The following is a 12,542-nucleotide window of genomic DNA, read 5'->3' on the forward strand; positions in this document are numbered from 1 at the left end:
AAGACTATAACTCCCAGAATGCACTGATATTTAAAGCAAAGCCCAGGCATTGACGAAAGTGCTCCCTCTGTGTATTTCTGTTTGATATGGTGCGTGTCTCCCAGTAAGCCGTGTCTGCCTTCAGGGGTATCCATTCAGTGGGTTTAGAACTATAACCTGCTTCTAACACTCGGTTTAACAATTTTACAGGATTAGTTCCTTATTACATATATTTATGCCAATTAACACAAACATATTAGGGATGTTTGATAATGTTTGAAACAGTAATTTTGTTGAGTTATTACTGCATTAACTCTGGGGCAGCAGGACAGAATAATTAATCATTTTGAAGATTTCATAAGAATGTGCGAGCAGGTGACGAGGAACTGGGAGATCTTGTACATACATGCTTAATTACTTTTTAGGTGACAGCCTACCAGACAGCTCGTCTGGATTGCTAAAGACATCCTGGAGTCATTCAGAAAGTTGGCCTAGGAATGAATTCCACCTGTCACTTACCATTGGCTTTGTGGTTTGTAACTCACATTTTCTGGCTTTCTATTTGCTGGCTTTATTTGCTTTAGTCTGTCCAGCTCGAGTTCGTCCCTCCTGTTGCTCGAACATTGTTTACTGTATTCTTCCACTAACTCTCTTTCTTGAAACAGGCATTTAAATCTTGTTCTGATCTTGTCACATTTGCTGTGCCTTCAAAGGCAGAGGTGGAATGTCAGGCTGTGTCTTTCAGGGAGCTTGGTGTTTATTTTTCTTTCTCTGACTTCAAAGTGAGAGGATTTATGAAACAATCATGATTGCTAGTGGGGTCTTCTTGAGGAAGTCTGTACAAATGTTATATTTTTTCTAGCACATATCAATATTTAAATGTCTGTAAATGATCTGTGCTGATGATCAAATCAATACATTGGGTGATAACATTTCTACACATTATTTGTGCTCTGTATACTTTTATCATCAAAACTGTATGTGAGTGCAAATGTAATGGTGATTTCAACTGAAGATGTGTTGTCTGTAATGGCAGTACGTTACCATACTATGCAAACTCCACGTCACCCCACTCCACTCCACTCTGCACCACTCCAGACCACTGCACTCTACTCTACACCACTCCACACTACGCTACTCCACACTGCATCACTGACTCTTCTCTGCATCATTCCACTGTATGTCGCTCTACTCTACACCACTCCACTCTATGCTAATGCACTGTACCCCACACTACTCTACTATGCACCACTGCACTTTTCACCACTGCACTCTACACCACTCTGTGCCCCCCTAATCTGCAACACTGCACACAATGCCACTGCACTCTATGCCAATGCACTCTACACCACTTACTTAAAACCAATGCACTCTACGCCAATCTACTTTGCACCAAATCACTCCAGGCCATAATAGTCTACACCTCTGCACTCTACACCATACTATTCTACTCTACACGCTATGCCACTCTACTCTGCACCACTTGACACAATGCCTTACTACCATGAGTCACTCCACTCCATGCCACTTGACACCACTGCACCCTACAACAGTATACTCTGCAACACTGCACTCTCTGCCAATCTATGTTATGCCACTCTGCGCCACTGAAATCTCCACCACTGAACTCTCCACCACTGAACACTATGCCACTGCACTCTACGCCAGTCCACTCTAATCTTCTCTGCAACACTGCATTCTACAATACTCTAGTCTATACCATTGCACTCTAAGCCTCTTCCCTCTACTCTGAAACAATCTGCTCTGCCACTGTAGTCTACGCCACTCTATTGCACTCTTCACATGCCACTCCACCCCACTCCAATCTACACCAATGTACTCTACACCACTATACCTAAAACCAATACACTCTACTCCACTTCACTCTATGCTAATTTACTCTGCACCACTTCACTATACATGGCTTTATTCTGTTCCACTGTATGCCACTGCACTCTACACCAATGCATTCCACGTCACTCTACTTCACACCACTGCACTCTACTCTGCAGCACTGCACTCTCTGCCACTAAACTCTCTGCCACTGAACTCTGCAGCACTCTACGAACTCTATTGCACTCTACACCAATGCACTCTACACCACTCTTCTCTACTGTGAACCACTGCACTCTGACACTTTACTCTATGCCTCTTCAGTTTATTTCCTTTCTACCCCACTCTATGCACCATTGCACTCTTTGCCACTGCACTCTACACCACTTCACGCCACTCCACTCTGCAACACTGCATCTACGCCACTACCTTATACCACTCCACTATACCCTGCACCACTGCACTCTATGCCACTGCACTTTACACCACTCTGCGCCACTCTGCTATGTTCTACTACAATCAGTGCTTCACTACTCTACTCGGCGCCACTGTACTATACTCCACTATTCTATAGCACTACACTACTTTACACCACTCCCCTCTACTCTGAAACAATCCACTCTACACCGCTGCACTCTATGCCACTCTGCGGAACTCTACTCTATCCTGTCCACTCTTCCACTGCACTCTACTCTATGCCATTCTACACCTAACCACTGCACTCTACGCCAATTCATTCTACACTACTTTTCTCAAAACTATTGTACCCTATGCCACTGTATCTGTGCACCACTGCACTTTACGCCAACATACACTACAACATTCTACTTTATGCCACTGCACTCTACGCCACTGCACGTTACATCACTCTACACCATTGTCCTCTGTCACTGCACTCTACACCACCCAATTCTACTCCACACCACTGTACTCCTTGTCACTTCTCTCTGCAACACTCTATTCTGTACTACTCTACTCTGCATCATTGTACGCTACTGCACTCTATGTCACTATTCTCTGCAACAGTCTACTCTGCATGACTGCACTCACATCACTGCACTCTACGCCACTGTACTGCACTCTACACCAAGGCACTCTATGCAACTCTACTGCACTCTACGCCACTGTACTCTATACCACTGTGCCACTCTACTGTATGCCAATGCACTCTACACCACTCTACTCTCCATCACTCCACTCGTATGCCACTGCATTCTACCCTGCACCACTTCACTCTACTCTTCACCTCTCGACTCTATGCCACTTTACTCTACCTAACTCTACTCTGCAGCACTGCTCTCCTTGCTGCTAAACTTTGTGCCACTTAACTCTGCATCGCTCCACACCACTGTATTTTACGCCAATCCACTCTAATTTACTTAGCACCACTGCACTCTACAATACTCTACCCTATACCACTGTACTCTAATGCCACTACACTCTACTCTGAAACAATCTACTCTATGCCACTTCTGTCCATGTCACTCCATTCCACTCTGTGCCAATCCACTCTACGCCACTCAAATTTATACCGCTGCACTGCACTGCACTGAACACCAACGTTCTCTATACCACTTTACTCAAAACCAATACACTCTACGCCACTGCAGTCTATACCAATCTACTCTGCACAACTGCACTGTATGCCACTATAGTCTACTCTGACACTGTACTCTATACCATTTAACTCTATAACTTTAATCTGCACCACTCTATGCCACTGCACTCTACACCAATGCACTCAACGCCACTCTACTCTACATCACTACTTTCTACGACACTCTACTCTGCAGCACTGCACTCTCTGCCACTGAACCATTTTCTACTGCACTCTACAACACTACACTCGACAGCACTCCACTCCACTCCACTATACTCCACTCTATGATGCTCGACTCCATTAAACTCTACTCCACTCTATGTCACTCCACTCTACAGCACTCTGTGCCATTCTGCGACCCTACTCCCTCTTTACCACTCCATGCCACTCTGCTCCACTCTATTCTATGACACACTACTCCACTCTACTCCACTTTATGCCACTCCATCTATGAGAATCTACTCTGCTGTACACTACTCTTCTCTACACCATTCTTCTTCACTCTATGCAACACCCTCTAAACCACTCCACACGGCTCTACACCACACCACGACACTCTATGCCACTCTACTCTGACACTCTACGCAGTTCTGACACTGTGCTCCACTCTACACCACTCAACAGCAGGCCCTTCCGCTCCATGACACTTAACTCCCTCCATGGCACTCCACAACATTGAACGCTACTCCATGACACTGCACTTCACTCCTCTCCACACCACTCAACTCTACTGTTCGCCACTCTATGCCACTCCAATTTATGACACTCCATGCCACTCTCCTTTGCCCTGCTAACTTTTAGCCATGCTGGACAGCACCCATTTTGTTGTACAACATTGCTAAAATATATTGGCAAAGCAAATAGTTCTTGCATAGGTGAGACCTATTGGCTTTGCCAATGCTTGTTTTCAGTGCATCACAGGCGTGTGAAGGGGCCTTGACATGTGTAGTGATTGTTGCAACATTATCTTGGTTAATTGCTTTCTGAAAATATTTTAAAAGGGCAACCGAAGCTAAAAATAGCCACTTCTTCCTGAGAAAGAGTTTACTGCAAACTGACAGGTGACGGTGAGACACGTAATCCCACAATGGAAGGCGTCTCTTCAAAGCTACGCGTAGACAAGAAAATCAGAAGACAACAACACAAGGAACCAAAGAGCAACGCTATGCTTCATTTGATTTAACACAAACACAGGTTAAATAAAAACTGTAAGGGGCGAGAGTGCCTACGCAGATTCTTTTAGGATTGTTTCACAAGGTTTTATTTCTCAGTTATTTCGTTGACGGTTGGCGGCCCACAGGAAAATACAAAAACTGCCGTGGTTGTGTTTACACGCAACCAGCCAGTCCCTGGTGACTACTTCTAAACTCCTACCCTCATTTACCAGGGGAATGTGCTTGTTTTGTTTTAGCTGCAAAGATGGATGATTTAGGGTGTGGTTGAAGGCAATGGTGGAGTAGAAGACTCGCCACTTCTTGTTTTTGGAATAATGAATGGATGAATTAGCCTTTCATTCTTCCTAAATCGATAAAAAAAAGTGATGACTTTTGGTACCCTTCAAGTGCCTAAAGGAAATTCAGTTAGAGGCATATGTCGTATAAATGGCCAGTACAGACAGAAGCTAACCCCACCTAAGGTCATAATATCATGTTTCATTTTCCCTTTCTCCATATCCCTTCTGCCTCCTATTTTCCGTGTCCTCTTCATTCTCCCTAACCATCCCTCCTTCACTTCTTCTTGCCTGCTTATCCTCACTTCCATCCCAACTTTTTTCTTCTACCATTCGTTTCATTCTTCAATCCATCCCTCCTTCCCTTTGGGTCTTCCACAGGTTTTGACCCTGGGATTTGATGATGTAAAGGGCTTTACAAAAAGCATCATGGCTTGAATAGCATGATGAGAGAGGCATGGTGGGAGAAGGGGGAAAAAAACGATCTTGAGCTGAGAACATTGGGATACTAGGCCATCAGGAAAAAGCGGCCATTTACATTGGCATCCCAGGATGGCACAATAGGTCTAAACCTTGTGCAGGGAAGCGATACACTATAGTGAGCTGGGGCGGGCAGTGGCTGGATGATCCTTTTGGCCTTCTGTCTCCTCCTGGCCATTCTGATGGTCTTGTGGTACTTACAGTCCTTCTCCTACCTGCTGCCTGTCTAGTGACGTTCAATATTCACTAGGGAGCCCATATGTCCCCTTGGCATCAGGCTCCACTTTTCAATTACTGGGTTTTCATTTAACAAATCAATGCACTCTGGGAGTTGTAGTCTTGGTTTCATTTGTTACATACTTGATGACAATTGTTTGGAAATGGAATGGTCATATATACAAAATGACAATCCCCACCCATAGACACTTGAAGCCAACCCCACGTTCAGTTTTGCCATCATCTGAGAGGAGGGGCTGTTCAGTTTTCATGCTTTGACCTGCAGAGGAAGCTGCCCAGAAGTATGGACCGCATCAGATGCTGGTTCACAGTCATCGTCCTTGAGGAGGAGCTATGTCTGGATTACGCAGGGTCACTTATCACAGGCAACCTTGGAGCCTGCAGTGCTGGCTGCTCCAGCCCTGCCACAGCACCATATCCTGTGCAATACCCCTTAAGTGGGGTGTTGCCAGCGACATGCTTGATAATTATACATGGCTTCTCAAGGCGTTTTTCCTCATTACAAGGCTTTCCTAGTTTTGGTATTTTCGAGGATTTCTCCACTGTGAAATTTTGGCAGGTCAAAAAATCCAAAAGTGCAGTCTTCTTCCCACTGACGTGAAGTTCTAAGGTCTGACTCCATTTTTAATAAACCCCAACTCCATCTTAGGTACTGGAGGTCTCTATCTTCTCAATTTTAGGTAAAGGCAGTCACCATTATCCTCAGATTTATACACAATTATTGTCATGTCTTCCATTGACGTAGATGTTGTTGGACATTATCTTTCTAAGAACTTTCTAAGAACTATGAAAGTATCAAGTTACTCGGCTAATGAGACAGATAGAAAACCTGATGTGACATCAGTCTGGGACAGGTGTTTTCTTATCACAATATCAAGGTCCAAAAAGAAGAAATACAGACATATAGCCAAAATAGTGTAGTCTGAATTGATGTCCTTTCAACTTATATGTGTATAAGGAAACATCAAGGATGCACACCTTGAGGCACATAATCTATGTCAGACATTCCTAAACTTATGTCAGGAATTCAAATCTCTGATACGATTTAGTATATAAGGGCTGCCTCTTGACCACTTGTCAGGAGAGGCACTTAGCCCAGGTTATCACATGAGAATCTGCCAGAGACGGTGTAACTTACTGCCAGCGCACTTTGAAGAGGCTACGTCTTGCTTGCTACAGATACAGTAGAGTCCCAGTGGAAAGTTGCTCCCCAGCCTGTGTCTGCCCTTCTCACATGCCTCGACGGATAATGATGGATGCTGAAGGTCTTAGTTAGGGGCAAAGAGTGGAAAGTACAGAAAGTAAAGGAAGCTCAAGACCCCTGTCTATGTTCCATATATAACCTCTGAAGCTAGAGGTACCAAATGTTAAGTCAGGAGTGGCATCTCCGTGACTTCCAAGGTGTCATGGAAACCGTTGTTCTTTTAGATTTTATTGGTAGACGTCCACACTGTCGACCCTACTATCCACCCTGCTAGATTGTACTGGGCCTGCTTAAATTGTTTATGGGAGTATTTTATCTTCATTTATATAGAGTAAAACTAGCTATGAAATGCAGCGGATCCATTTCCATAGCATAACTATATTTATTTAATTTCATTTGTCGGTTTTGTAAAGGACTGTAACTGATCATGTGGTTGCATCAACGAGCTCTCACTAGGGAAAGCAGGAAGGAGAAGGAAGGCAAAATCTTGGTGGTGGACGGACAATGGAACAGACAGCAAGAAGATAGACTGACATGACCCTTCAACCATTGCTTGGGTCTGCTGATGAAGCCTTAGGAGTTTCAGCAATGTTCACAGGCCTCAACTGTTGAAGACAGTAGCCGGTCTTAGGCTTCTGATTAGCAGGACAGCATGGTTGGAAGACAGGTGTAAATGTAAATTTGCATTTGTAAAGCGCTAACTACTCACCCTTACGAGTCTCAAGGCGCTGGGGGCCGTTGTGGAAATTAAGTGAGCCATTGCCCAGAGTCTCATGGTGCTGAGCTGAGCTTCTAAGGGATCCGGGGATCGAACCGTGAGCCCTGTGAGGCTACTTTACAGAGAAAAATCAACCATAGACCAGGCTGAACAGAAAATGTAATTTCATTGACATTCTGAATGAACAAAATATATTTCCCTGTCTTAACTGGTACGGGGAGGGATTTCCATAAAGAGAAGCTATGAATATCCAGCAAATTGTTTGGAGAGTGTGAACTAAATGAAGTGCAGTTTATGATTTGCAGTACGTAGAAACAAATTTGGAGAGGTAGTATGCTTAGTGATTGTAACATGGGTTACATTGCAGGATTGGTGATTATAAACTTATACAATAGTGATTGATGGTGTGTAGTATGATAATCCTCATTCGCACAGAAATTGGGGTTTCAGCTCAAATCAGTTTTACGAGGTATGCAAAGAAACCTACACCTATGTGATTTACCTCAGGTAATTTCTGACTGTTAAAAATAGGCAGAATTTGTCTTTGGAAAGTCCTTGGAATGATGGGAATCTCTGCAGAATCAGTGTACAAACACCGTACTCAAGTTATTCTTGATTGCGAGTGGGAAAACTGGTGGGACGGTTAATTTCCATGTCAAGCGATATTGGTTAATGTGGGTGCAGTAATACTGCTTCCATTTTCTCTTATAATGAAGCCCTGTATATCATGTTCCTTGAGTAGCTCTCTCTCTCTGATCACCCAAGACTCCTCATGCTGTTTGTTACTGTGCTTCAAACTATCTATGTTTTCCAAACTCAGCATCCTGTGTAGACCTGGGTGTGAAATTCCCCTCCTCTTGCGGAGTTTGCAGAGTTTTTCCCACTTTACGCTTCTCGTATGGCACGGAGTCCCGAAAAACTATGCGTTGTGGCTTACCAGTGTTAAGTTGGCGAGCAAGGAAAATCTTACTCTTGACTACCTCCTGACTAGATTTCTCAGCACAGGCGTTCACAGCTGGTCGCAAAGGCTCGTGTTGAGAAACCTTCCACTCATGCTGAGGAAGCTGCCTCTGGAGTAGAACATCTACTCGAGTGTCAGAAAGAAGCAGCACCCTCTCGTGCTGTGCATGGTGCCGTTTGGGCTGATTTTACAGCACAGGACAACACCCCATGCTAAAAATCAGTGCAACTAATTCCACAGCTTATGGAACTCTGCGTAGCGCAGCTGAGTTTTTTGGTCACTTCGCGGAGTAAACCATGCAGGCTTAACCCTGTGAGCCTAATTCTTGTAGGAAGTTGTAAATCTGTTCTAGTTGCTCTATATTGTTACATGTGTGCAGTGTTTGAAGAATTCACAAAAGTATCCAAAGGTATGCCTGGAAACCTGCAGCGGCTATTGGTTTTGCAGGCATACTCCTGGAAAACTTAGAGAAATGCCCTTTTTGCATGAGGATAACTATTAAGTAAGTGCAAATGTACTTACTAACTGATTTTTTTTATTTTTTTCTCAATAGGTAAAGTATGCTCGCCCTACACCCCATCAATTCTGTGAGTGCTCTTAAACCTTTCCTAGCCTATAATCTCAGGGGTAAATTTCCTCAAAATTTCCAAGGTGTAAGGGTTGGAGAGAGGTTTGTGATTTCAATCAATGTGTTGGTTTGTGGGTGTATTCAAACCTGCAGAGAACACCCTTTTGATGAACATATTGCACCGTGAGCAGATTACTCAATTGAAAATCATTTTACAAGAGCAAAACTAACTTTTGTAAACTGCAACTTGTGTAAGTCAAACGCATACATTTAAATAGCTTTGGGAATCAGGCCCTACATGTTCACGTGCATGAAACTCTTCACATTTGTATGCTTTTCTGCCTCAAGCTGCTCACTTCCAAGTATCTGAAGCTGCATTACCAAAAACTATTTCATACGGTGTCTTCCTCTACTAAGCTCACACCCTTTGTGTATTCTCACACTTTCTGTTCATGAGATTCAAGCTACCTCATTCACTATGGGCCATATGCATGAACACATTTTCCCATAGACCCAGAATGGGCAAAACCCTTTGATGCATCTAGCCCTATGTGTGCTCACATGTCCCAAGTGCCTCACACCATCTGTTCATCTAACCAAAGCTACATTACATTGGCATGTGCTCTTCTTTCCTCACTCTTTTTATTTGCCAAAACCTCCCTACATTGTCCATGTGCCAAAGCCCCTCAGACAATGGGCTTAGAAGGTATTTACACATATAAGTCAGATCAGATGGATCAGCCCCCAAACATAATTTTGCAAGAGCAAAACACCTTTTTGTATTTAGAAACTTTGATTTTGCACTCATAAATTGAATTTCTTGCATGAAGGTTTTGTATCACTAAATCTACTCTTGTGGTTGCCCGTGGATGCTCTAGAGCAGGAAAGCCCTAGAAGTCGGTGAACACCCACAAATTTACACGTTGGTGGGATTCAATATTCATTTTCGGACCTGCTCAACTCTGCAAAAAGGTCGGAGATTTAAGTAAGTCATGGACAGGAATCAATCTCATTGCCTTGTGGAAAAGAGTAGGCAACATGGTGGGGGTGCAAGGAGGGTGTTTCTGTGCAGCAATACTATTTGTTCACATGGTAAACAAAGATAAAAGGTGGCATTTGCACTTTCTCAATTTCTTTTTTGCAGGCTGGATTATAAGTGTTTATCTGCTTGTATGCGAAGAAGATTTTCAGCTAACAGTTCTTGGATTAGGCCTGGAAAGCTTTGACGTGCCCACGTTTCCATTTGTGATCTGGAAATGTTTTGTGAATCCCTGAAATGGGTATCTCTAGTCTATACCCATGTGAGGCAGTAAACCAATGGGTTCAGATTTACCTCATTTCTTTAAGAATGATAACCTTTATATTCATGCTCCTAAATCGCCCCAAACTCTTCAAATGCCTCCAGCTGCTCACACTGCCAGTCCATGATCCAAAAGTGGCATCAAATGGAGGAGACGAACTGCCACCTCTACCCGGAGATTTAAGAGATTGCGAGAGAACAGTATGTCAGCAAGTGACGTGGTGGCATATTGGCTGCCGTGTCGGCATATGACATAGGGGTGCACGTTCGGCGAGACAAATCAATTCCACGTCTGAGGCTCACCCCCTGCCCTAGTGCAAGATTGCCTCTTGCCTGGAAGCTGGTTAGGCAGGGGGCATGTTTCTGTATTGTTTGTTGTCCCAGTAGGTAAACAGAGAGAGGGCTCGAAATAGTCGGGGTAGCAGGAAAGATCTTCAGATTGGGATTGTACAGAAGAGAATGTTTCAGATGAGGTAGTAAGAGGCAGCCTTGGCACTAGGGGAGGTATTTAGACAGAATTTGGAAAGCACAAATGTTGTGTGACAAAATATTGTGTCAAACATATCGAGGACAAAACTATTATGAAGGTAAGTCTCTATAGTTAAGTAAGGTTTTACTATATATAACTCTACTTCTATGTACTTTGACGATATATATATTTTCAAGGTATGTAGATGTGTATTTTTTTTATATAGCTAAAACTCGATCCGAATGCACCAGTTACGTTACACAAGGACACATTCATTTTTGGTAGGCGCGGGGAGATTGAGTGATTTGCCCAGAATCACAGGATGTTGAGCTGATGCCCAGGATTGAGCCCGGGTTCTCCAGCTCCAAGGTCGGCAGCTCTGACTGTTACACCACATCCTCAGTTAAGAATAGTAAATCTCTACTTACCTTGTCGATATCTCGATCCTTGATATTTTTGACACAATATTCTGTCCACAAGATATTTGTGCTTTCGATATACTTTCGATATTCTGTCAGTGATCCATTAGGGCATGCATGCTGGACGCAAATGCTTTGAGTGTTTGAAGATCAAAGGGACAGAAACAGTAGCCTCTACTGGTAAGAATAAGACATGGGATGTTTTGAGATAGCTGATGTCAAAGCAAAATGGCTTTACGAGGTTCATGGGCCAGAATGTATTAGGGGAGGGAGGATTAGGTTAGTTGTTGAAATTACAATGTTAGTGGTGTCATTTTAGATTGAACAGATACAGCCAAAGGATGAATACAGCATGTTACATTGCATGCTATTACATCGCGTTCTAACAACGCGGTTGTTGTAGCAACCGCGGTGTAAAGGAACTGCAATGTAATGACTGCGTTGTAAACGCTGTCTCCCATTGGTATTTTATATTACCCCAAAGCTCCTCACACAATTATTCAGGAGCCTTTAGCCCCTCACACTGTACACATGCTGCATCCCTGATCGGGTGGGTGAAGTGGCACTGCGTTGCAAACCTTTTTTCTTTAATTCTCATTCAACATTAAAAATGCTGAGAACATCCACCAGGCAGTTTCTCCAAGTGCCTTCCCTTGATTGTTGACAAAGATATCAGAAGGAAGCTGATTTGTCTGGACATGCTTGTTCCCATTCTAGGAGCAAGCTGATCTTCAGAACCACATGGGAGGTGAAGTCAACGTAGAGCTCAACTGTGGACCTGGTCTGGATCTGCTCAAAGTCTTAGGAGACATGAGGGAGCAGTACGAGGCTCTCACTGCGAAGAACAGAAGCGATCTCGAGAAATCGTATCAGGTGCAGGTGAGTGACCCGTCAAACTGACAATAGCCATGTAGGCAATTCTGCAGAAATGCCCATAGTTAAACCCCAATGTTTTCAAATTAGGTCAGCTTGCATCCTTTAAATGTATTCCACAGAGTTCAGATTCAGTCTTATACATTTATCCACCTGAACAATTTCTCAATACTAGAAATGATTTGACCAATGAAGCTCTCCAAGTGCATATGTGATTGCTGAGCAACTGACGGCATCAGTCCATCACTATAAACTCTTATTTGAAAAATTGCTAGGAGCTCCTTCTCCAGCAGAGCTCCTCAGCAATTTGTCTGACAAAGACAACTTTTGTCCATTTGTCGAATATAGTATGCGATCTAAGGACTTCAATTGTCACTAATTGTTATAAAGTTATTAAAGGAGAGCAATGACAATTCTCTCTCTCGCTGACCGTCGAAGCTCCCACTGAAGC

The 12,542-nt window shown here is 43.5% G+C and overlaps 1 protein-coding gene across 1 annotated transcript in view; it reads left to right on the forward strand.

Moving 5' to 3' along the window:
• The window catches only part of LOC144753872 (keratin, type I cytoskeletal 19-like), a 95,763-nt gene that overhangs the window by 33,122 nt on the left and 50,099 nt on the right, over nt 1-12,542 (forward strand). Inside the window, exon 5 of the mRNA XM_078641412.1 lies at nt 11,936-12,097. Within this exon, the coding sequence (XP_078497538.1) occupies nt 11,936-12,097 (162 nt within the window). The remainder of the gene's footprint in view (nt 1-11,935; nt 12,098-12,542) is intronic.

This window comes from Lissotriton helveticus, chromosome 5_1, assembly GCF_964261635.1.
Source record: "Lissotriton helveticus chromosome 5_1, aLisHel1.1, whole genome shotgun sequence".
In the NCBI taxonomy this organism is placed as follows: Eukaryota; Metazoa; Chordata; class Amphibia; order Caudata; family Salamandridae; genus Lissotriton; species Lissotriton helveticus.